Source organism: Geospiza fortis, unplaced genomic scaffold, assembly GCF_000277835.1.
Source record: "Geospiza fortis unplaced genomic scaffold, GeoFor_1.0 scaffold171, whole genome shotgun sequence".
Lineage (NCBI taxonomy): Eukaryota > Metazoa > Chordata > Aves > Passeriformes > Thraupidae > Geospiza > Geospiza fortis.
In genome coordinates, this window is record NW_005054313.1 from 876,525 (window position 1) to 902,623 (window position 26,099).

At 42.6% G+C, this 26,099-nt stretch overlaps 1 protein-coding gene across 1 annotated transcript in view; it reads left to right on the top strand.

The window, feature by feature from the left end:
* The first annotated feature begins 6,390 nt into the window (after nucleotides 1-6,390).
* Nucleotides 6,391-26,099, top strand: part of ABHD2 (abhydrolase domain containing 2) — a 26,938-nt gene continuing 7,229 nt past the window's right edge. The window contains exons 1-7 of the mRNA XM_031055929.1: nucleotides 6,391-6,481; nucleotides 7,271-7,471; nucleotides 15,634-15,809; nucleotides 16,721-16,888; nucleotides 19,679-19,862; nucleotides 23,361-23,453; nucleotides 25,108-25,221. Coding sequence (XP_030911789.1) covers nucleotides 15,695-15,809; nucleotides 16,721-16,888; nucleotides 19,679-19,862; nucleotides 23,361-23,453; nucleotides 25,108-25,221 — 674 coding nt within the window. The 5' untranslated portion in view covers nucleotides 6,391-6,481; nucleotides 7,271-7,471; nucleotides 15,634-15,694. The remainder of the gene's footprint in view (nucleotides 6,482-7,270; nucleotides 7,472-15,633; nucleotides 15,810-16,720; nucleotides 16,889-19,678; nucleotides 19,863-23,360; nucleotides 23,454-25,107; nucleotides 25,222-26,099) is intronic.

Here is a 26,099-nt window from a genome sequence, read left to right on the forward strand (position 1 = left end):
TGACTGCTGTAGTGCTCCAAAACCTCTCTTTTAGTTGCAGTCTGGGAGAACCTGAGTATTCAGCAGCGGTAGTAGCTGTGTGTTGGTCAGCCCCTGTCTTTTTGTGTGTAGTTCTTCTGTCCTGAAGCGTTTTTGCTTCAATGTTACTTGTGTGAATTACGTTTCTCCTCTAGTGCCAGCCTTCTATCTGTCATGGACAGGCTGTGAGAGAATGACTCTGCAAATCTCCTGCTCCCCTGTGGAGAGGAGCTTCTCTTCAGGGGAACAAATTAAGCAAGGTGTTTAAAACCTCAGTGAAACAGCACCTCAGCTTTTCATCCTGTTCAGTATTTTGTTTACGGGCTGCTTGTACTGGACTGTTCTCAAATAAAGTTCTCTTACCTGTGTTGTGCTTTGTTGTAGGTGGGCTTTCTCTGCTGTGTGTGGAGCATGTTCCCCACTTACTCAGTCCTCTGGCTGAGCAAACAGCTGTGATGTGTTTGGACTTTGAGCTATTCCTCCAGTATGTTCAGCTGAGCCCTGTGGCAGTGTGGGAATGGAGGAGTTGCAGTCAGAGGATAAATGAGGCTTTAACAATGTGATGCTTCAAAATATAATGAAGGAATAGAGCAGACTTCCTTGAGGAGAGTTGGTCTATAATGCAGTTTTTATTAGCTCACTTAGCTGTCTGTGGCTTGATTCCAGCAGCATTCCCTCAACTACTGAGCATGGTTTGTTGGGTTCTCTACAGTCTGTTTAATCCATTTCTTCCCTGGAGCTTAATGCTGCTCCCTGGCACAGTTATGTGGTAGGCAAGGGACATCTGCTAATGCTGTAAGACTCTGCAAAGGTGTTACCCAACATTTCTCTCTGTACCTAGAAGTTATCTTGACCTCTTCAAGGACCTATAGTTACGTAAAGTAGTGGTTAGAGAGACAGTCCCAAGTCTCTGCACCTTATCTTAAAGGAAAGGCTCATGTTATTTGAGCAAACATAATTATTTGACTACTGCAATTAATTGATTTCTGTGAAGTCAGCGTCTGCTCCTGTCTTGGTTTAATCATGTTCATGAGGTGTGTGCAATAAAAGCTAATGCAGAGGTTTTCAATCCATTTGACACAAACAGGAATCAGGATAAGGTGATGTAACAAGGACTCTACATAGCAACCTTAACTAATGTATAAAAGCTGCCAGTCCTGAAATAGACCTATTTCTGATTAGTTAAGATGATATTGTGGGGAAACAAAGGCAGTTCCTGTAGTTAGGAGGAAGTGAATATCAAGGCTTATTTGACTGCAAATTAACATTCTTGGAGAAGTGAGAGTGCTGGAGAGCCTTTGGCCCTCTTGGCTACAGATCTATTCTTGGGTGCGTTTTTAAGCAACCTGCCTTGGGCTGTACACCCAGCCCTCTGAGATGCTTGATTTCTGCTCTGAAGTTGTAGAACTCCTCAAGGGCAAGGTAAAAAGCTCTAGTTCAAGGCACTTGTCTTTCTGACTGTGCTGATGGTTCCTTGTGCTATGAACTTTATCCCTGTAACCTCACAGTACCTCTGAATTTAGTGTGAGCCAAGTTTGTAACTGATGAAAAGGTCAAGTTCCAATGAAGGCACCAGCCAAGAATTTTTTTCAGAGCAGGATGTAAACAATACTTGTTGGTTTCCGTACTTGCCAACCAGCCAACTCCTGACCTGGGTATGGCCCTGGCCCAGGGAGGGATTTGCACTGAGGACTTCAAAAGGCTGTCCAAATAGTGTTCTTTAAACATCCTTATGATGGGGCATGTCAGTGTGCCCTCTTTATTTTGGAGATAAAATCTGTCACATATTGGACAACAAGCCTGTGGTGGGCTTTGCCAAACTCCTGAGGACTGCACTTTATCTCTCATGGCCACATCTAACCCTAAAGTGCCTTAAGTGCTCAGCTAATTCTTAATTATACCCTCTGAGGTCTGAGACTTAGCTGGCTCTTTTAAATGGCCAGAAGTATTGAGTGATGCGTCAAGATCTCAGCATTTGCTTCTGACGTGTTCTCTGAGCCACACTGAAGGTAATGGGAGGTTCTGCACTGCGTGAGCTTGGGCTGGGTAGATGCCAGTCTCAAGATAAGTGGTGTCATGACTTGGTTTTTGTGCATAAGCTCATGAGGCATAGTATTGGTGTGGCCCTATGTGCCTGTGTAATTTTCAGGGAACAAAGCAGTTTGTTTTCATGGCAAAGTGTTAAATCTAAAGGCACTTTTTATAGAGCTGCTGGATAAAGGGATATGGAACTGTGCAATAAAACTTGAGGCTTTCCTCATGAGTCCTCTTACACAGGTTCTGTACTTGTGTAGCTTGTCCTCCAGTGCTTAGTCTGGCAGCCTTTCCCATCAGGACACATGCTTCAGAGCCTTTCTCAAGTGTTTTCATCTTCATGTGGATGGTCTCTAAACATCATCCCCTGCATTTAAACTGCTGAAAGCTCAGCCGTGTGACACTTTGTGCACTTCCTGGAGTGACATTTGAGTAATATGCTGGCATGGAACTTGTCTTTGTTTAAAAAACTATGCAGGGCTCTACTTTTTACCCTTTCCTTAATGGAGTCCCTTTCCCTATAATGTGGTTCTAAATATCTTACCTGGTAGTGACAAGCCTGTACCTTCTGGTTTTGCAGTGTATCTTTCAGAAAGGTCATTAGCTTTGGCTGATGTTAAAGATGTTAATTTCCTGGAAACATTCCATAAAGAACTAACTTCAGCCTTCCTCCTTAAAAAGTTGGGAAAGAACCCCACCTTATTTCTGATCCCAGTCTGCCTAGGCACAACTCTTAAGTAGGGTGGGTTTGCTTTCCTCTTGTCTGATATACTTGTTTTCAGGGTTTTATTCCCAAACAGACACTAAAATATATGAAACCAGTCTGAGAAGTGTCTGATATGTTAGTTAACAATGTCTGCCTGCGTAAATCTGTCAGAAATGGCCTCTTTGGCTCTTCTGAGTGGGTAAGAGTGTTACTCTGCTTGGTCAGCTGTAACTGAATAGGAAAGTGAATTGTTAAAGACTCACTGTTGGCCAGGCACATTTCCAGTGTTGTGGTGTCCAGCTGAGCTCTGAGAGCATCAGTCAGCCAGAATGCTGAGGGGTGGGGAGGCATCCATGAGGCTTTTGTACCGAGCTGCCCTTCCTGGAAATGGCATTCCTTCAAGATTCTTCAGGCCACGTAATGGAGAGTAGCATATCTCGTTAGTGCAGCCCCTTTGCTCTTTGTGTTCCATACAGCTTCATCCTTGCATTAGCCCAAAGCATTTCTAATGCCTCAGTGAAATAAATGAGTCTGCCAGGCTTTCAATGGCTTGTTAAAAGGAGGGAGGATCCTGTGGGAATGGCTCCCTTTAATATCTTTGCTTTTTTAGTGTTGCCTTTCCAGTATGAAGAGTCAGACTCTGCTTTCGTGGGTGGAGGAGCTGTAAAGCTTGGTAGCTACCAAATCCTGTGTGTGCCCTGTTGAGTCACAGTGGCTTGTGTCTCTGGAAGCTTCCTCTCCACAGGAAACCTGAAACTGAAATGTGTACTGGTCTTGGATTTGTTGATAGTTATGAATTCACTTATTGAACAAGTAAATATTTTGATGATGGATTTCCCAAAAACTCAGTGTTTTGAAAGGCTACATAAAGAATTTGCTGTAGCTCTTCTGGCTTTTGTTGTACTTGTGTCTGTTTCTTTCTGTAAAGAGTGAGACTTGGGATTTTTTTCTCGTTATACTTGTACAGATGAAGTGCACTCTGCTAACAGTAATGCTGAAATGTTTCCTGTAACATGGTTTTCAGCTTTTTGTGATGAAAGGGCAAATGAAAAGATCACAAATCCAGCCCTCACTGTCCAGTGATTAATTTTAAAGTTATCCCTCAGTTAAAATTGGGATTTAACAACATTGCTTGAGAGGCCTGCAGGTCTTTGGGGCTGTCATGCCTGTAAGTGTTTTAAAAAACAAAATTGTGCCATTAAGATGCTTCATAATAACATGCTTGGGGCCAAGAGCTTCAACTTCCTTGGGTTCCTTAATTTCAAATGCTTTGATGGATGGACAGGCTAGATTGCTTCCAGTGGTGTGCTTTTTGGTAATTTTGCCTAGCCTGCCAGCAGTGAATCCAATGTTTTGTATATGGAAAAAGCCAAATATTTGTCCATTTAGATTAATGCTGACCCAGTTAGAGGAGATTCTAGATTAAAATTTGTCTGGCTCAACTCTGTGGTTATCTATCTTTTTTGTTTAAACAGACAAATTTATTGGGTCAATGTAAAAAGGGTTTAACAAAACAGAAGCAAGGTGACCTCATCCCAGCTAGTTACAGAGGGAGACATTTGTCCTAGGTGATTAGAGGCAAAGCTCAAATCCATTTTAGTAAGCTAAACCCTTAAAATTTTAGAGTTTGACTCAGCCCTTGCACATCTGCCCTGGCTGAGACAGGTGTGTTTAGGTCTTCAGAAATGCCAGGCTTTAGAGCAAGTGCCTCAAGTGACACAGCTGAATCCGCAGAGCATGGAGTCTTCATGGGCTGCATCCACTGCTTAAATGATCACTGCAGAAAGCTGTGCAATTGAAGCAGTGCCAGCTTTGTGTTACATCTACAGGCTGATCTGAGCTTTTGGGTAAAGATTTTGACAAATACATAAACCTCTGGCACATGTTTGTGGCATAAGTTCTGTGAATGTGTGCTTTAGACTGTCTAAAATGGAAAATACTAGTTCATAAGTGTCAAACATAATCCTGCCTACCAACAGCTGATTTTTCTGAAACTAATGGCAAGCTTGTATGCTGTTTTAAGGGAGTGACAGGCTAACATGAGATATAAAAGTATCAGAAAAGATGTGGTGTGCTTGTAATCTGAAGATTATATGGGAGAGAACATTCTCAGGAAGATATGGTTTAGTTGGATTAATTAGACTGAGTCACTAGTACAAAATCCTAATGACTAATTGTGCTCAGTTTTATTTTTAAAAACTCACTAAGGTGAAGGTTGTAAACAGCAAACTAGCTTAAAATCCAGGTGTCAGGATGGTCTCAGATATTAGTGCCTATTAATTTTCTGAATAAAACAATGATAGGAAGATGTCAACAGAACTTCTGGGAGTTTGGTACGAGGGAGATTTGCTTGGGCATCTGATTGTCCTTGAGTTCAGGAACCTGGTCTGCTCTTCAGCCAGTTGCACCTTCCCCGGTGAAGCCATTGCTGTAGTTTGCCTGTTGTCTCCTACAGAACTGATGGTAGTGCTGGTGAAATATTACCAAGCAGAGATGTGAGATAGCATCTTGCAGCTAAACATTGTACTGGAACTCCTCTCGTGATGCCCATGCAATCTTCTGAGCAGAAGAATAGAAGGCTTTTTGTGGCCCATCTTGTCACTTCTGCTGTGCTGCTCAGAAGTGGAAAAGAAAAGCTGAACAGTTGTCCAAGAGTAAATGTCTCTGCTTCCCTCAATCTGTTTTGCTGTGCAGGTGGTTGTGGTGGCAGAAACTTGAAGCTTTCCAGCATGCTGTTAGTCAATAGCTGATGTCACATGTGTTTTCTTCCAAGGGGTTTTGATGTAGCTGCACTAAGTACAGAAAGTACTTCTGAGGTTCTTTACTCCTGCTATAAAGGAGAGTTAGGCTTTGGTATGGTCTGTCCTAGTAGTGTTTTTCCATTTGGAAGCAGCAGCTGTGGTAGAGAGCAGACAGTTCTGGAGCTTTTCCTGGAAGCTCTGAGTCCCCATCGATTTGTTGTGCCTGTGGGAAGGCAGTTCTAATGGCAAGTATTGCTTACACTTGTATGGGCACAGGCTGAAAGCTTTCTCTTTTATTGGCATCATCAAATTCTTGTAACAAGCCTCCTTGCATGTGCACTGGCGTTAATTAGGTGTCTGTGTCTGAGCCTCCTGTGGCTCCCACCGTGTTGAAGTGTGTGATATATTGTAACATCTTAAAAAGCAAGTGTGGGAACAAGCAGAGACTGTTTACAAGCTTCCATCTGTAGGAGTGAGCTGCTTTGCTAAGCCTGAATAAAAGTAGCAGAAACTTCTTTCAGCCTGGCTTCACACTTCAGTAACATTGTAGATATTGCAAAGTTGAGAAGAGTATCCTGCTAATCCTAGTGCTTTAAATAGGAAGAGATTTGGGTAGCTTTTCTGAGTACAATGTCTCACTGTCTTGCAGATATGAAGTCTCTCTGCTCATGAAGTTGCATTTGCACACTGCAGATGAGTTAACACTGTAGGCAAGTGAGCTAGTCTGGAGTCTGTCCACTGGCAATGGATTTCAGGTGCAGATGGATCAGAGTTGGTTATGGCTGACTCCACAAATAGCTTGCCACGTCTGTGATGGGACCTTTGTATAAATTTGTGTTCATCCTTTCCAGCTGAGAAATGTAGCTTGATCAGTAATAATCGATTTGCTTTCCCCCCACAGGGTAGCTCAGGCAGCACGTGGATTGGTGACAAGTCTGCTGAGGACTGGCAGTTTTTTCTAGCTTGAAGAAAATTGAAATTGGTAAGACTTGGCTTGTCACTTATCTTACTTGGGTTACCCATGTTACTTAGGAAAGACCCAGGGAAAAACCTGTCTTTTCAACAGTAAATGCAGCCAGCTGTTTACACTGTATATTCAAAATAAGCTGGATCAGTTTAAGAATTTTATTTCAAGCTGGAAGGATACATTTTTTATACTACTTTGCTTCTGTTCCTTTACTCTGAAGCCCTTGAAAGACTAGATATTCATCTAGTCCTTCAGCTGCAGAATTGCAGTGAATAAAAAGAAATGCTGAAAATGCCAGTACATAAAGTGGCCATCTTAAGTGCAGGCAGGATTTAGTACCAGTGTTCTCATGGAACTGCAAGACTCAGGCTGAGGAGCTGACACAGTAGTTCTTTCAGGTGCTCCTTTTCAAGTCTGGCTTGCACACCTGTGAAGGAACACATGTCCAAAGCTGCCAAGGTGCCTTTATAGCCTGTCTTTTCACCCAGCTTCTGTTTGACCTGGGTAGTCTTGGCCAAGATCCTGCATGTATTGACTGGCTGCTGATACCTGAGACACTGCTGCAGTTCTAGGGCAGCACTGATTAGGAATAAATCTCCTTCACAGCTGATCATCCAGTTTTCCTTCTGTTGGTCTGGGTGTTTAGAACAGAACTAACTAAATTTTCTTCCAACTCAAGTGTTGGTATGCTAAGATTTCCTGGCAGTGTTGACTGACAAATCTACTTGTGTATTTAACATGACAGTTGATATTCATATCCAACACTATATTTCTAGAAGCTGTAATGTTGTTTTTTATCTGCAGGCTGAAAATGAGTACAATACTGGAAACCTCTGAGCTGCCAGCAGTGTTTGATGGGGTGAAGCTAGCTGCAGTTGCTGCTGTTCTGTATGTTATCGTTCGCTGCTTGAATTTAAAAAGCCCCACTGCCCCTCCTGAACTCATTTACCAGGACTCTGCTTTGGCTCGCTTTCTACTCAAATCCTGCCCACTTCTGACCAAAGAGTAAGTGGTATATTTTTTCCATGCTGACCTGTATTATAGGAAGAAGACCTGCACTTATCCATTCTTCCTCATGTGTTTCATAGACTTGGGTTCAAATGAATGTCAGGGTATACTCTTAGCTAAAATAAATCTTTTTAGCATTTCTTTGTCTCAGGTACCTGGATTAATGACCAAACCTTGTGGTGTGAAGTTTTCAACAGATGCATAGAAAAAGTCATCACTGTCCATCATTATAGAAGAAGATACAGAATATCATCTGTATGCTGATGTTATACTATAGCAGCACCAACAGCTCACTGTGCAAGTGGGGGAGGGATGGATGCAGTTAGCACTTGTTCATGATCTTGTACTCCTTTTTATTAGGGAAGGAGTCTGTTGGGGCTCACAGGAGGGAAACATTTTCATGGTGTGTCAGTGCCCTTATAATGAACACAGGGTTGGCTATTAGTTTTAAAGTGCCTGCTCTTATCAGAAGTACTTCAAGTTGATTGAAAACTAATGAAATTTATTACTGGTAGAGCACATCCTAACTAGTTTAATAAAGTAATGACACAGAGGCCAGCTCTAAGCCTGTTGAATGCACTTTCAAACTGACCTTGTGTCAGCTGTGTATTTGAGCAGGCTGATCCCTGATCTTCCATTCCAAGACCTCCAGAATCAGTGCAGCTGCCCTTAACTTCACCAAGAACATTCTCCAATAATAGCAAGCATTTAGTACAATTTCATGAGGCTTTGGAGGGACAAGGACTTTGATTACAGTATTTCTCTTCTGCAATCACTTCGAAAACTTGCAAGTCCTATTTAGAAGCTCTAAGTACATCAATTATATAGTAAGTGCTGAGTGCAGCTGCATGAACTTTCCTTTTGGATCTCAAAAGTCAAGCTGACTTAAGGATAGTCATTTTAGGGGAGATGAGAGGCTTTTAGCAGTGCTGTGTTCAGTGCCTTGATTACATAAGGTTTAAGATGTTAGGCCATGGGCTCTGTAAACTTTTAGAGGAAACAAAGCATTATCTGTTGAAATTGGAACCCAGAGAGGTTTCTGTGATGTACTCCAGGTTAGTGATAACATAAATGTGTTTGGATTCTTGATTATGTGTACTGCTTTAACTGCAAAGCAGTTCCTTTCCTAAAAAACACCTTGAGGAGGTTTGAGTAACTTGGTACTTCAGGTAGTTGCCATCCCAGTGTTGCACTTCAGTATGACATGTCCCTAGTCACTGAAGGAGCAAGCATGAAGCTGATTACCTGCCTTGAAGGTATATTAGTATCAGGCTAGTCTTTGGAAATGGATTGTAAATTAATTTAAGAGTCCATTTCCCTGCTATTTCAGCTCTGTTCTCACAGCACAGGCTCCTAGCACTGCTGTATTATTGACTTTCAGTTGGAGAACCAAAGCACTCCCAAAAGAGTGAAAATGCAGAACATGTCCAGCAGTATTTAGGCATCTGTTGTGCATTAATTGCAGGAGTGATGAGCTGCTTGCAGAACCCTGGTGTTGTGTTGGTCGTGTGCAAGTTTGATTTGTTTGCTTTCTCTGGATCAGCTGAGCTCAGGCTTGCCAGCTTCTCTGAAAACTGTAGCAGTCCTCTCCAGTACCTGGTTCTTGGGCAAAATATTGTCTGAAAGACTTCCATGACAAAAGGAAGCAAACTCAGCTGAAACAAACCAGGACAAAATGTATCAATAGATAGCTGTTCAGTCCTCTCACCTCTGTATCTCTGTTAAGGAAGACAGGACTGTTAGGAACATAATTGCTGTTGGGTATTGAGAGGGTTTCCAGGAAAGACAGCTCTGAGATGTATATGTGATTATTTCTTTTTAATATTCTAGTGATGTTATTACAAACTTTTTTCAATATAGAAATCTTTAAAAAAAATCAAAGAAATCCTGTCTTTAGGCATAAAAGTCACCTGGAGACTACAAGGGAACAAATGTATTTAAATTCCTGCAATTATGCATGAAACTGTTTGTAGGATAATTAGGAAAAAGCTATGTGAAAACAGCTTGTGCAGTACTCCACCAAAAAATCTTGCAAGGCTTTGATTACTTGCTAATTATTCAGAGTGTTAGGAAAGCTGATTAAGCAGCTCTTTTCAGATTCTACCATGAAAGCAAAATAAGTAGCCCAGCAATCCCTTCTGTTATATTAGTACTGGGTTTGTTGTCAAATCTGTTTTAAGACCAATTCTTCTGTGCAGAGGAATGTTCATAGCTGTGAGCTGACTTTCAGACCTGGTTTGTTCAGCTCCTGCCTAAGGGAGGAAGGGGTGAGGGCACTGCTGTGAAAAACAGGCTGGCAGGGAGAAAAAATAACTTTATTTCTGCTATCTATGCAGGTGTTTAAAAATTCTTAGAGTAAACACTTTTGGACTTTATTTTCCCTTTATGGCACAATCCTCACCTCTGGTCTAATTCAGTGCATTGTAACTGCGGTGTCATTCAGTAAGCCCAAGTGGTGGTGGATGAATAATTTAAGAACTTTGAATTGTAAAACTGCCTGAGATGGCTGTGTGCCAGGTACCTTGTACTTGTAGATGTTAGTACTGGTTTTTACAGTTCTGTAAACTGCCAGAAGCCTTCTACATATCTGCCAAACACTGGGAAGCAAGAAAATCTGTCTTCTTAGAGCTCATGTTCTCTTACCCCTTTTTCCATTGCTCTGACCCTGTCCAGCTCTGTACTTTGGCTTACCAAGTGGAGTGGCATAATCAGGCTTTTCCATTCAAATTGGTGCTTCTTATATGGAAGCTCTTGCAATTCAGCACAGCTATTGGTGCCCTTGAGCACTTGGGCCCAACTGCTGGTGGCAGCTGTGTCCTTTTCCTGCCTTTCAAAAGGGTACAGAAAGTCCTTCATCTGCTCTTATTCCTGTAGAAATGCAGTGCTGGCTCTTTGATTCATGAGGATAAATTTGGCCAGTGCTTGCTGTACTAGGCTAAACATTTTTGGCTGTTTACAGTTTATTCTAGCAAAGTGTGGGTATCTTTATTTCTGTAGAGATGTGGCACGTGCCATCCATATCAAAAATAATTATCCTTGCTGTCTGCACACTTTTTATCATCAGTAAAGGCAAGCTCCTCAAAGATTGAGGCAAATGACTGTCAAGCCTGTTAGTAAACACTGTCAAAGATCCAGTCTACATCCTTCTTATCCTTTGTTTGCACACCAACCTATGCTGGGTGAGCAGGCTGCCTGGTACCAGAAGACTCTTTTACACTGTCACTGCTTTTCTCTTAGATGCAGGGAGATGAGTAGTCAGAAAAGCTGTCTTCAAGCTTTTCAGTGCTCTTTTCTTTCCCCTAATAGCAAGCAGTGTTTGATCCCTGTCAACTCCTAGGTGTTTTACTCTGGGAGGAACACTTCCAGGAGAATAATAAACTAGAAGAACAGTGTTACCCCTGAAGCTTTGGCAAGTGAACATGCTGAGAGGTAGAGGAGAATGGCAGCTCCCTGTTGGTAAGTTGGAAGCTTTGACCTTGCAGAGGAAGCAGCCTTGGGGGTCTGAGTTTTTGCTGGGTGCTGTGGCATTGGCAGCAGCCTTGTGTTCTCCAGCTCTTACAGCAAGGGAGATTTTAAGTGCTGTAAATCCTCATGCCTTGTTTTGACTAAAATACTTCTTGTATTTTAGTGAGGGAGGAGGGGTGTGATGGGCACTTTGCTAAATAAAAGCTTCTTAAATGGTGAAGGAGGTGGTTTAGCCAAGGGGCCAGTCAGTACTTTTAAATAGTTCTGACTTCACACAGGTACTGTGGGCAGCAGACAAACACTTCTACTCCATTTGTTTCTTTTTTGAGACTCAGGGAATGTAGAAGCTCCATAACTTGCTTAAATTTTTTTTTTGCAATTTTTTTTGCTATGTCCCCATCACATTGAGCAGTCTAGCTGAGCTGATGCAGAAAAAGCTGCTTTCTACATATTTGGGGTCAAGGGCTGAACCCTGCAGACTTTTATATGAGTTTCCTTGATTGGAATTCAAATTGCATTCCCTAGCATCAAATAAAGGACAAGGCTCAAAGTTTGATTTTTTTGTAAAGCATTCTTTAAATACCTCCAGACTGCTCTGTAAAGGAGAAAATAATCTCTTACCTGCTGTAATGCAGGCAAAAGTTCTTGGAATATCCTGACACTGACAATTTGTAGACTGTTTTCTCACCATCAGTATCCGGTGTGCACATAAAGGCCATGTAAGAGTTAAAGTGTTAATCTCCTCAGATGAAATGAAGCAATGCACCAGAAATAAGCCTGTTGCTGAACTTCCACTTCACATCTTTGAGGACCTGAATGCTGATGCCTGCTAATAAAAATAGCACAGTTTTTATGTGCTTTGTGTGAGCTGCTTATACAGCTGCTGCTTTCCTAAATTCCTGCATACTGGATTATGTATGTGCTTTAAAATGATAATCTACTGCCTGAGAGCCACTAAACTTAATCTACAATCACATGCTGGAATTGTTTTAAATATTAAAATGCCAGGAGAATTTTTTTTGGGGAAAACCTAGGAGTTGTCTTGTTCTTGAGCACTGTGGGCAGCCACCTATCAAGATGTGAGGCTGTGCTGCACTGCTGGAATGCAGGTTTGGAGCTCAAACACTAACACTGGTGAGCAGATTTATGTAACTGGCTGTGAATTCACTTAGCTACTTAGGAGTGGTGAATTCTGTACTTGTTGGGCCATGTAAGTGACCTTCCATAATGAGTAAATGCCATGCCCAGGCCTGTTCTCTCTGCCTTCTGTTGCAGAGTCCTGTTACTGGAAGCTACAGGGCTGGTTACTGGAAGACATAACTGCTTCAAATATTTGTCTTTATTCAGAGTGCCTGCTATCTATTGCAACTGACCAAAACAGGGAAATGAATCAGTTAAAAAGCCTTTGTGTCTGGAGAATGCTCAGAAGCCATTTTTGGTTCACAGAAATAAAAATCTCCATTTTTGGTACAACACAACTTTTCTGTTGGAATTTTTTTTATCAGTACATGCTTGTCTGGGTTGTTGTGTTATGCTGTCCTTGTCCTCATGTGGAGGCCTTGGCAAGAGGTCCTCCTGGCTGGGGTTCACTGCTCAGCTCCTGTCACCATAAGCCACTATTGCATAACAGTGGGAATGCTGCTTATGGACATGGTGTTTGTTCCTGGGTTTTTGTACATCTGGGAGCAGCTTCTCTGGATCAGGACACTGAGGAATATGTGCTGAACCATCTCTGCTGTGCTGGAGTAATCTCTGCAGTGGTGGAGTAATCTCTGCAGTACACTGCTTTTCAGAACCATTTCAGTTTATAGCAGACAGAGGAAGGAGTTGAAAATCTGCTGTGTCCTTGAATGCTTTCTTTGTTTCTACTTGTTATCAATGCTGGAGGAAAGCTACCTGCTTTTGAGTGAAGGGCCCTTGTTTGGAAGACATGGGTAAATTTAGCAGTAATTACAGTTTTAGCATAAAATGTGAAGGGCAGTACTCAAATGCCTCTTAGACTGAATACTACTTAGTTGCTCAGTCTGCATGGTTGTGTTTCCCTGTGTTGCATCCTGCTGAGCTTGTTTTCTTAAGGTGAACCACAAGAAGAATGCCCTGAGTACATGCTCTTCTGTATGCAGGATGGTTGTTTTGGAGAAGCATCTTTTTTCAGCTGTTTGCCAGGAGGAATGTCGCCTTCACTACAAAACAATCTGTTCTAGCTCTTGCTATCAGCACTGGGTAGTTAGGTTTTTTCAGCTGGGTTGAGGATAGGAAGGTCTCTGGAACTGCTTTTCACATAATAGGCTTAAATAAAATTTATCTGATCTGTCCTTTCAGAGGGTAAAGGCTTTTGCACAATTCCTGACAAGTTTTCTCCCTCACCAGTGTGGTATCATGCACCTTCAGGACTGCAGGGTTCTTTCCATGCTCTCTTCTTTGAGTGGGTTTAGTAAAAGCAAGCTGAAAGTCCACACAAACCCTGTATAAAAAGATGACCCATCCTTCAGCCTTGTACAGTCTTGCACCACTAGGCTCAGTACTTGCTCTTGGAAGTTCTAGTAGACTTTGTCTCAGCAAAAGACATAAAAGTCACATGAAGATTTCAAAAATAGATTTGCCCATTGGCAAAATGGAGGGTCAACAGAAATAGTGTGACAGGCAGATCATCTGTCTGATTCTGCTATAGATTATAAGGATACCTTGTCCTCAACTGAGAACAGGTTTTACCAGAATTCAGTAAAGGAGAGGAATCACTTACTGTAAAGGCTTTACAGGGTTTTGTAGAAGGTTAGATTGCCGACTTGTCTTGGCAAACAGAAGTAATATTTTTATTAGCTGCTTGGTTTTGCATCAATCTGGTAAGGTAAATTCTAATCTGTTTGAGTTTTTCCACTGATAATACAAGATCTGTACTATCTGGGCAGCTTCCTTCCCTTTCCCTGTTAAAGTGTTGTGGTGCTCAGTCTCCTGAGCCTGGATACTTTAGGGATGTATTTTGCCTCACAAGTCTGTTCCTTAAAGGCTGATGGGCCTAAACAAAAAGATTGGTGAGATAACAAGCTTCTGCCTGAACTCTTGCATGTATTTCAGAGCTTCAGCTGCTTTAAAACTTATTTCTAGTGCAAACTAGAAATACGCCTAATGCCTCAGTAGCAGTTACAAATCTCTGCATCAGAGTACTATGCACATTACTCATGCTGAAGCTTGGCCCTTGAATGTTGCTTTGACTGTAAGAAGTCCCCCTCATAGATGAGGGAAAAGAATGGGGAGAAAGGGCATACTACTGCTTTGTCTTGCTAAACAACCCTGAGTGATTTTTATTTGATAGGAAGCATTTTTAAGGAGTGTGTGGGGAGGAGGGAGTTGCAGATATGACACCTAAGAGCTGGCACGTGGAAAGGGAAAGGTCCAGCTGTATGAAGAGGTAGTGTCAGAGCACAGAGGTAGGGTTTCTGTCACATTCTAGTGGATTATGGGCTTAAGTAGTAAATTTGTGGGCTGAGCTGCCTAGGTTTTTTGTGAACAGGGAGGAATATGATCTCTGTTTCATATGCTCTTTCAAAGTCAAAAGGAATAATTGCAGGAAGCCCTAAACACAACAGGGAGGGCGTTGCTAATCCCTCAGGATCCAAGGTGAAGTCAGAAGCTCTCAAGCTTCTTCTGGGTACCCGGGTCTGTGCACCAGAGACCACAGTTCTTTAATTGGAAGTGTGTCCCTTGGGACTGCTGTTCTCCTCAACAATAAATCATTCATGCTTTCCTGTTCAGAGCTGATGTAACTCTCTTTTTCAAGGCATTGGCTCAGTCTCCTTTGAGTGACCAGGTGACTTGCCCACATGGTGGTGGTGCTAGGGCACAGTATGTTTCCTGTTAAACCACTTGCAGTTCTGCTTGTGCTAAAAAAATCTGATAACTAAGCCTTTAATGCTTTCCAGCTCATAGCTGTGTTTCTCACATATCTTTTTTGAGACCCTGTAAGCCAGTAAAAGAGAGACAATCTGCTTTGTCACATAGCTTTAAATATACCCTTGATAAGCATAAGTAATTGGTAGACTCACCCCTCTTACTGAAAGGGATTTGTTACTCAGTGAAGTTTGGTCAGTTCTGACTGATTCTCTTAACACTGTCCCAACTTTTATCTAATTCTGACCTGTACTGTGCTCTTTGCTTAACTTAGTAAAACAGTTCTGTGTAAAATGGTCCCAGCTATCAAGTTGTGGGGCTTTGCATTTTCTGGAACTTGGTGTGAATCCTGTTGTTTCTGCCTCTGGCTTTTAAAGTCAAGTGCTCACACAAGTTCATGTGGCTCAACCCAGGAGGCTTCAGTGTTTCAATTAAAACAGATTTACAGCACTGTACAGTTCTGGAGGTCACTTTGGTTGGTTGGCAACGTGCACTCTCAATCTTACCAAGGCACAAGGCCTCTGTGTATTTAGTGAGAAGCATTTGTTCCCCTAGCATCTCAATATAGGGAATGTCTGGGGTTTGGCTCCTGCTGCTGCTATCAGTGCTGATTTTTCAGCTTTGAGAGTGTTTTGGTCTCTCCTCTTGTGTAAGGCTGCAAAGATCACTGCTGCCAGTTGAGTCAGAGCAAAAACAATTCCATATTTGTTGCTCTATTTGGGAGCTGGTGAGATTTGTTATGGGAGTGCTGATGTGTTCTCAAGGGCTTGTTAACACAGCAGGGGTAAGCAATTACTGCCTTTCAGGTACATTCCACCCCTCATCTGGTGAAAGAGTGGACATATCCAGACAGCTCTTTATGGAAAAATGGGGAGAGTGAGATCACCACATCCAAATGGACATCGCAAGTACCTGACCATGCCAGATGGAGCAACAGCCACCTTTGATCTCTTTGAGCCACGCTCTGAGCACTGCACTGGAGGTCAGTCCAACAGCTGCTGGCTGCATCTAGCTGCTAACCTTGATTCTGTGTTCTGGGGGACAGATGAGGGTAGAGCCCATGGCTCCCATCTGGCCCTCAGAAAAAACAGATTTCTTTTTTAAAACTGTCAGTGTTGAGATCTTCATGGTACAATGCTGCACTAGGACAGTTACTGTTATCTTTATTGCTGTGAGCAGTGCTTTTCTAATGAGATAAAAATTCAGTGGCTAGAGCTGGTGATGTTGGAGCTTTGCACAAGAGAGTTACAGTTAATTTGAAGTGCATGTGATAATCCTGAATGTAATTTACTGTGCTTACTTGAATTACAGCAATTACTTTCTTGGTTGATGAAATGATATCTTGTTAAACTAGTGAACAGTGTCAGCAGATCAAATATCATTAGATTAGCCACAAAGTAGATGATGGTTAATGTCAGCTGATCAGAATGTCTGTGTTTAGCAGAGCTGCATTTGGAAGATCTGCATTACACCCAGCTCTAGGGGAAGTGAGGGGGAAATAGCATAACCAATCTCCTTGGAGTGCTGGGCTCCACAGCTTCCACACACATCACAGTCACAACAGGCTGTCAGAAGGCAGAACATGTGTAACATCAAACATGTCCTTCAGACAGAAGAATGTACTGTGGGTCTCTAGGCAGTGCCTGAAGAACTGTTTGCACAGCTTTTCCTAAAGTTAAAAACTGTTCATCTCCCATAGCATGAATTACTTTTTCTCATCTGAAGCACCAGAGCTGCTGGTCTCCTGTCCCATACGGGATTTTTGGCAGACTAGTAGGAATTCTAGCTTGCTTGTGGTGGGTGGTTTCCCACGGATCTGAAATGGAAATCTTCTGACTCTCTTAATTTGCATGAAGTGACATTTGCTTAACTTCCCTCTCTCTCTGAGCACAGAGGATGTCACGATGGTGATCTGCCCGGGGATTGCTAACCACAGTGAGAAGCAGTACATCCGCACCTTTGTTGACTATGCCCAAAAGAATGGCTACAGATGTGCTGTCCTCAACCACCTGGGAGCCCTGCCAAACATTGAACTCACTTCACCACGGATGTTCACCTATGGTAGGTACTTTGTGGCACCTGGGGCTCATGGAACTTCTAGGGATTGATCAGCCTCCTCCAGCATAACAGAACTCCTGTATCCCAGTGGGGGTAAAACAGTTTTGTACTGTTTCCTAAGACCTAAACTGAACTTAGATGGGAGGAAGAGAGAAGGCTAATACTAAATTCACTTTTGTCTCTTCTGCCAGCTCTTACACATGTATCCTCATCAAGGAGGCAGTTTTTTGTAAGAAAACTTTAGGGAAAGAAGCCCTTTTGTGCCTACCCAGAGCCTGTTCAAATGATTTTAGCAATACTGAATTTGCCAGTTTGATGGAATGTGAAACAAACATGTCTGTGAAGGATAAATGCCCCTTCTGAGGCTTTGTAAAATACAGCCTGAGAGGAGTTTGTACCAGCCTATCCAGAAAGTACATTTATATCTTAGGGAGTTCATGTGAGGATTTGCTCCTGGATGTAACACAAGTCAACAACAGGAACAGTTCAGGAGTGTGGCAGTAAAACTACAGAAGTGTGTAGTGCTTAACTGCTGTGATTATGGCTCTAACCTTGAGTATAAGGAAGTCTTTCTTAACCTAGAAATTAAAAGGAATAAACGATATGAAACTGTGTGAAGGGTGACTCCAGCCTTAGTTGCCCTTTTGGTGAGTAATGTGATCCTTTTGGTGAGTAATGTAGAATGGGACCTCTTTGCCTGTGACCTAATCTGCTTGTTCCTGAGCTCTCTTGAGCCCTCATCTACCTCTTCATTCTAAGTATCTGTAGGTTCCCTGTCAATTCTGTGTTTAGCAGACTTTAGGCTTTATTTTTTTTTAAAGTTAGCTGAACTGCTGCTTAGATTTTGGATTAACAGAATAGTTACCTTGAACAGTTAAACTGTCAAAACAGAAATACTGTGCTTTGAGATGCTAAAGTGTGGCAGGCAAATAATAATGCTTTGTTGCTTATTTTAGAATTATTAAATATACTCCTCTTTGGGAAACACTTCAGGAATACCAAATACCCTCATTTGTAGTGAGGCCCTGGGCTGTTATGGCTGCAAGACTACCATGTCTTGAAAACTAAATTTTAATGTTAAAGCAATTGCTGTTTTGATAGAAGTTAAGAGTTTGCTTTCATGAAGCTTTGCTTTAGGCCTTAGGATGTTATTCTGTAGTGCATCTCTTGAGCATACCTTTCTGAGTCTTTTATAGCCTTGGAAAGGGCAAAGAATGACTAGCACTTCCTTTGAGTAAGACAGTAAATCACTTGGCAGAGTTGCTTCTTAAGTAAAGTGCCAGCAAGTCCAGTAGACTTTACTCTGCCTCCTACCCAAATAACTCAGTGCCCTTTCAGCTTTGCTGTGTTCCAGGCATACTTGCTGAGGAGCAAGTAGGCTAAATTTGGGATTTGCTGAATCCCAGCCTCTATATCAAGCTTGACCTGTTGCTTTTCTAGTTTTAGATTTCTGAGCTGCCCTGAAATCATGAAGGTCAAACACTAAAGTATTTTGACCACTGGCTTCTTCCAGAGAAGTGCAGTGAGAATTTGTTGTCTTGACTTAAGACTGTTCACAAGGAAGTGCCCAAACCCTGCTGAAACACTCAGACAGGAGCTTGCTGTTCCACTGAAGCAAACAAGCTCTGGTGCTCAGGGTTTACCCCAGAGCTAGGTAAAGTTGGAGTCTGATGTCTGCTGAGGATGCTCCAGCTGGGGTGGGGATACAGTGGAGCAGTGTTAGGCTAATACAGGGTGGAATGCTGGAATCCTAGGATTTATCTCTCTGGACAAGTTCCACAGAATAGAGCTGAGTTTCTGACTCTGGACAAGAAGAAACATCTGGAGTTCTATTTCTGTTGTTCATGTGATGCCTCCTGTGGTTTGCAGCCTTAAATCCAAAGGGAAGGTTAACAAGCTGCATAAACACTTGAAACCAGTGTACTAATGCCATCACTATTGCAGCTGCTGCTCCGTATCTCCTTTTCCCATACTCACAAGCAGGAGAAATAGTTGTAGGTACTCAGATTGTTGTATATGTGGAGGCCTTCAAGTCTGTCAAACAGTTGGAGGATGCCAGCACTGTCAGAAACTGGATCCCTCAGTGCCTGTGGGATGCAAGTGGGTGTTTGCTGACAGTGGAACAGATCTCTATAGAGACACTTAACTATTCTCTTGGTGTGGGGATACCCATGTGTCTTTCAAGGAGCTGCAGTATCTTTACCTTTTCACTGGCTACAAAGGGTTGAATATCTCTGCTTCAAGCCTTCTCCCTGATTCCAGAGATCAGCTGCTTAGGCAGGCTCTGCAGCAGTCTGCTGGGAGCTCTTCCTGACAAGCCACTCCTTTCCTCTCCCCACAGCAGAGTGGATTTAGGGATCCATATCATCTTGCTTAAAAACAAAGGAGCAAACTGCATTCCAAATACCTCACTTCACTTTAGAAGTGGCAAACTGCCTCAGGAAAGTAATGATGTGTGCTGCTATTGCATGGTAATGTCAAGCCCAGAGTTGATGGACTCTGCTTTTTAAAGCTGTTTTAGAAACAAAGCGTTTTGATTGTCACGTTAACTGTCACCATGATTTTTAAGCAACTAAATTTCATCTTGCTTTGGCACTGTGTCAGAACTAAGCATGAGCTAAGCTCCACAGGACTCACAGATGTATGAACACATGTGAATCAGAGCTGTTAAAACCTTAAGGCTATTGAAAAGTCAGAAAGGGTAAGAAGCTGAATTCAAAGCACACAACTGAAGCTTCGAATGAGAATTTAGATATATTAGAAGATATTTTTTAACTTTGTTCTTCTTTTTAGGATGCACCTGGGAATTTGGTGCCATGGTGAATTACATCAAGAAGACCTACCCTCAGACCCAGCTGATTGTTGTGGGCTTCAGCCTGGGTGGAAACATCGTGTGCAAATACCTGGGAGAGAGCCAGGCCAACCAGGAGCGAGTGCTGTGCTGTGTCAGCTTGTGCCAGGGGTACAGTGCACTGAGGTGGGTCTGGAGCCTTCCCTGTGCTGCTCTCTTCTGGGAGTGCAGGAGGGAGGAGATCTCTGGAAGGGCAAGGTGAAGATGGGTGTTTCTCTTGCACAGAACTGGTCTGACAGACTGAGTATGTAGGATAACACCCTCCTGAAGGAGCACCTGAAGCTCTGTTGATTTGCAAGCACAAGAAAACTTTGTCAGCAGTGTAAACAGGTTTTGTGTACCAGGCCAGGTACATGCTGGCAGCTTCTGGACTGTGCATGTGATGCTGTCTCATGGCTAGAGTGAAGAGGAGGCATTCCCTGTGCAGTCCTGGTGTAATTAACCAGGCAGGCTGGGCAGCCTGACCAGCTGCTGAGCTGATGCCAGGTCTGCAAGCAATAGTTTACACTGTCTCATCACTCTGAGAAATATCCCATGGTTTGTAATAGCTTGTTTGGCTTCAGTGTGCAGTTTCATCTGGCAGCTCTTAGCCAGGGAGACTGGAAAGGCACGGCACAGTCTCTGTCAATCTATGCTCCCCTCTTAGTGTCACTGACACAGTGCTGGGTGATCGAGGGATGGAGAGGTGCTCACAGCTGTCTTACAGGAATGGGGAAGGTGGGGTGGAAAAGTGTTATAGCCCTTAAATCTGGAAATACTAACATTTCCCCACCTGGAAGACAAGGTTGTGTCACTTTAGGAGCTGTGATGGCTTCACTTGCATGTGCTGATGGAGGTCCAGGCACAGCAGTGCTGCTTGAAAACTGAACTCAACTAACATACTTTAACCTTTCCATATACACACAGGTAATGGAGATTAAAACACTGTAACTGGTTAAGCTGCTGTTTTCAGTTTTTACTGTCTAACATATGGACAGTTACTAAGGTGCAGCTGACTGCAATAATTTACCTGCAATTTTGAGCTGTGAGACTACTTACAAGCCAAAAGAAACTGTTGAGACTCGGGTATTTGGGTCAAGATCCCTTGGGCTGATAGGAATGGTGAAACTGTGGCAGGTCTGTGAGGGGCTTGCTATGGAATTCAGCCTCACAGCCTGGACAGGGTAGCTGGAACTCTTGATGCTGCCCTGCCTGTGTAGGGACCAGTTTGTTATTCAGCAGTCTGAAGACACCTTTTATGAATCAGGCTCTTACAGGTAAAAGCAAAAAGCTTTTCTGGAAGCACTAAGATGAGTAAAAGCTTGATATGCTTGTAATATTCTTGCTATCTAATCCCTTTCGAGGTCAGATGTGACTACTGCTAAAGAAGTGTATAATCTGCTGCTAGTTCACACCCTTAAAATCTGAACAGATGCTACAGGAACAGCTGTTCTGTTTTGTTTCAAGTAAATGTTCTTAGCTGTCCTGGGATTCTGGCATAGAGCACAGAGCATCCTTTTGAAGCCAGCTCCTTAATTGCAACCATCAGAGAAGGTTTGCAGGGATAATAACTGGCTGAGGTCCACTTGGTTCATCTTCTACAATTATGCAATATTGTATTCCTGATCTCCAAAATGCTGTTGTGAGTAATGCTATTATGCTTGCATGGCAAGGACAACCTGATTAACAATTCTCCACTTGGATATTTGTGTGGAAAAACAACTCACTGGTTTTTTTTCCCCCCTGAGTTTAATGTACCCCATGGTGTGGGCTGTGTGGATTATTGAGCTCTTGCCTCCACCTGCTGGGTAAACATCTCCTAGCAAAGCTCCTGCCACAAAACATCTGCTCTGTATTACTGGACAGCCAGCAGGGAGGGTTTCAGGTCTTGTGTCTGCCTTCCTAATGCCCACATCTGCTGTAAGTGCTAATTAGCTGAAGAACCAGAGGGAAGCAACATCTACTGAGCAAAGGACAGGAGGAGGGAGGGCCTTGTGCCCTGGTTACAGAAGTGGGAGGGAGGAGGTGTAAAGCACCTCCAGGTAGAACGGTGAAGCCACTGCCTTCCTGGGCTTGGTCTGGTACGTGAAAATAGCTGGCTTCAGCCTTCAGGGCTGCATGGAAATGGATTACCCTGGTAACATAACCAGTTAGTTTACGCTTCCATTTTTTTTAAAATATTGGCTTGTCCAGCATTTATTCCCCAAATAACCTTCATAAGCAAAGGAAAAAGTTTTAGTTAGCAAGGTGAACCAAGGATCTCAGATAGGAAAGCCTTTCCAGAGCAGCAGCAATACTGGGATCTGCCAGAACAATGAGATCTTTAATGAATTAACACAGTCTAGGGAATGTGTTCCCTGAGGCTAAGCAGGGACAGATCTCCTTATTCCTTAATCCCTGCCTGCATAGGCTTGATTCTGCTTCTTGATCTTATGGAATGCATCTTCATCATAGCTCCAGGCTGTGGGGAGAGACCTCAGTTCTGAAACCTGGGCAGTCCTCAAAATACTGGAAGCTGCCTGTGGTGGTTTTTTTAATGCTTGCAGCTCTTCATATTAGGAGTACTGCTGTACACCACAGGAACTGCAGGGAAATGTAGTAGCTTTAACTTCAAACATCTTGTGATAACTTAATAGGTTTACTTGGAAAACCTTTTGTGAAGAAAGAAATATGCGTTTTCCTATCTTCTTTCATTCCCCTGCCCTGGCATAAATGTGGTAGGTATAGCCTGGCTAGACAAAAAGATAATGGATTTTTCTTTTTTTTTAAATCCATACTCTCCAGCATGGCTAATTACAAGAAAACAGTTTGTTCCTGCCTGGTAGGGGACTTGCAGGCTGTAGCTTGGAAGGTCATGCTAAACCTACAGTAGTTCTCATGGTATGTTAATGTTTAAGTGGTAGGAGAGCTTCAGTAGCTGAAGCTGCTCCCAGCATTCTTCAGTCTCTCAGTAAATGATAGCGTGTTCCCTCAGCAACAGCAAACCCTGCTAGGAGTAAAGCTCTAACCTGCCCATGACCCTGCATAGCAAAGGAGTGCTGGTATCTGGCAGAGCTCACACAGCTCTGGATGGCTTAAATTCTGCTCTAACAACAGATAAGCTGTGAAGTGCTCTTCTGCTCTGAGAATAGGTAAAGGCTTCAACTCCGATGCCACTTGCAGCTGCAACTAGTATTTATTCCTAGTTCCTGCCAATGAACTAAAACAATAATAGTATGTGTACATATTGGAAACATCTGCACAAATTGTTTCCTCTGCAGAGCTGTATTACACAACAGACAACACTGTTGAGCAACAGGTTTTAGCCCTTTCCTTGAAAGTCCCATTATGTAAATTACATTCAACTTCTCCAAAGGGATACTAAAATCCTCTTGTCAGTGTTATGGATCTTGATTGATGGCTCTTAAATGCTCTGATCAAAACTGCTAATTGCATTGTGCAAGATGAGACTGCAGATCTGTTTTCTGATATTAACAAACTTCATCAAAGTGGAAGTCATTTCCTGGAAAAGGTTAAGCTGTGGCAGAGAGGGCCTGGAGGTTTGTTTACACAGCCCCAGGCTGCCATAAGATGTTAACAGTGTATTAATCTGATCTTTCAAGGGCTCCATTAACAGCTTTGTTTGTTCTGCTGTGTTTTTTCTAGGGCACAGGAAACCTTCATGCAGTGGGATCATTGCAGAAGATTTTATAACTTCCTCATGGCAGACAACATGAAGAAGATCATCCTTTCTCACAGGTACTGCAGTACATCACTCACACTGACAGTATTGATTGGGTGAATTGCTATATTGGATTTGTCTGCCTGGTTCTTTAAAATAGGACTCCTGAAAGGTTTAGCACAAGTTCCTTGGTAGATCTTTAGATGAACCAACAGAGAAGGTGAACCCATGTCAATCTCATTATACTGTAAAATAGACAAACAAGCTTTGGCCATTTTGTTTGAAGAAAGACATTGTTGTCTTCTTGTGTTTTGTGGAAACTTGCTTAATGAATAAACAAGACATGCACAGGAAAACATTGCAATTAGACTTCAAAGTGGAGTATTCTGCATCTGTTTTACTTCTAGCCAAAGAATTCCCTATTGAAGGAGCCTCTTGTTCTGCCACCTACCTGAGGTAGGAGTAATCTTCCAGATCTGCTGTATGGAGTTGCTGCATATCAAATAAGCAAATAGTCAAACCTGTAGCTCTGGCTTCTAGCTGTTCCTCTAGAAAGAGCATGTAGCCAGCAAAACACTTAACATTGCTGTTCCTGGAGTGCTGTAGGATCCTTGTGCTGCTGTTGCTGATCCGTGGCTCTTGCATAACAAAAGATATTTGTGTGCTAAACAGGTGATATGCTCATGTTGGTGTTTTCCCCATCAAAAGTTCTCTGGGTGGTACTTTGGGTAGACAAGAAAGTACCTCATCTGTATTGGAATTTGCCTGACTGAAGAGAAAGGAGGGGAATATCTTAAGACCTGTTTCATTGAAGGAGCATGTATCACTTCAGACTTCTGGTTCTGTGTTTACACTCCTGTGCAGTATGAAACACTTGTAGAAGGAGGGTGGCCAGTGTAGGATGATCCACGTAATTCATTCCAGGTTTACAAATATTTAGACAACTTGAACAAATTTGACAAGTGAAGTTAGGTAAGCTCCCATTAAAGGGTACTTAAATTCTTAACCCAGAAAAGACTGGTGCTGATTTGAAAGGAAGTATGTTGAGCAAACTTTTTCCATAATCACTTGTGCTCTACCTTGCCCAAATCAAACCTAGCCTGCTCTGCAGCTGCCTCTCAAAGGGAATAAAAACCCCTTTCCAACTTGTGGCTTTTGTTCTGTTAGCTTGGGGAGAAGTTTGTTCTGGTAAAGAAACACATCCTCCCCTGAGGGCAGTGGCCAGCTATGACAAGTGTCCATAGTAAAAGCTTTCTGCTAAGGAAATATCCTGAGTAATTTCTGTGTGTGGTAGCCTGAAGTGTGTGCTGGGGACTTTAGAACCAGATGGTGCAGGAGATGCTGTGCCCAGCAATGATGGTGCTCTCATCCAAACCACCCACAGGTTTGGTCTGAAGCCAAAAAACCCTCCCTCTAACATGTAGCCTCAAGTCCAAATACCCTTAGTGTCCTCTGTTCTGGGAAGTTTCTTTTAAGAGGGCCCCCTCATGCAGTTTTTCAGTAGATAAGGAAAACATTTTTTCCTACAAGGAGGCTGTTGGGGTTTGTTATGTCTTGCTGCTAAGGTAAGTGGACAAACAAGCTGCTCTTGCTCCCAAGGAAGCCTCATGTTTATGTAACCCACTTCTAATCTTATCTTGTCAGATTTGGTAAACTCAGTTGTCCTTGAACAGGTCATGGTTTTGCTGCCCTTGTGTTATTTGGATGTAATTCTCGATGTCACTCTTCCAGGCAAGTTCTTTTTGGAGATAACAACATGAAGAAGCCACAGAGCCTGTCAGAAGCTGATCTGGGCAAGCTCTATACAGCAACATCACTTATGCAGATTGATGATAATGTTATGAGGTATGAAGGGCAATTCCCTGCTCCCCTATAGAACTGCAGGTACCTTCTCTTCCCAGTGTTGCTCTTGCATGCCCCTTGCTGTGCCTGTGGGAGTCTGCTGAAGTACAGTGAGCACAACTTCAAATTCTTACTTGCCTCCACGTTAAAGAAAACTTAGGAGAGAGGAAAAAAAACTTACTGTTTACAGTCACAGCTTCTTTAAAATCATCCAGGAGGCATTTATTTATTTGTAACACCTGAACCTGCAGCCTTCACTAAGGTAGGAAGAGGCCAAGCTCTAGCAACAAAAAAAAGGGGAATGTGGAAAGAAGCTCAGAACTGCTCATGGATTTCCTTGACTCTGTTTGAAAAGTCTTCTTCCCATAAAACACTTCTGCTTTCTCAATACACAATAGGGCTGGCTGAGATAATGCAACCCTTCTTATTTGTCATACTAACACCTAATTAAGTGCTCTGCTTTAATGAGCAGTAGCCTGTTGCTGCCTGTGTCCTTGACAACAACATAGCACTTTAAGTGGCAGTGTTCATACCATGGCATGTTCTGTATCAGGCATTGACCCCTTTCCAAAATAAAGCTGTAAAGTGTTAGCTAAAAAGGTATGACACTTCTGGCAAACCAGGAGTATGGTTGGCTGCTTATAAAAGACCATTCCTTGGGAATTCTCCCTGCTTGAACACCATCACTGAGACCTTTCTAGTTTGGACTAACAGCTATGTTGCCCCTTATATTAAAAAAAGACACTTGAATATAGGCTTACTGAATTCTTGGTTTGGGATGGTGTGAAAGGATTTGGCAAAGTAGAACCACAGTGAATTCTGGGGAACTTGTTCAGTAAATTTGAGGTTTGTAAGCTATGCTGGGTTTTTTTTTGAAAAAA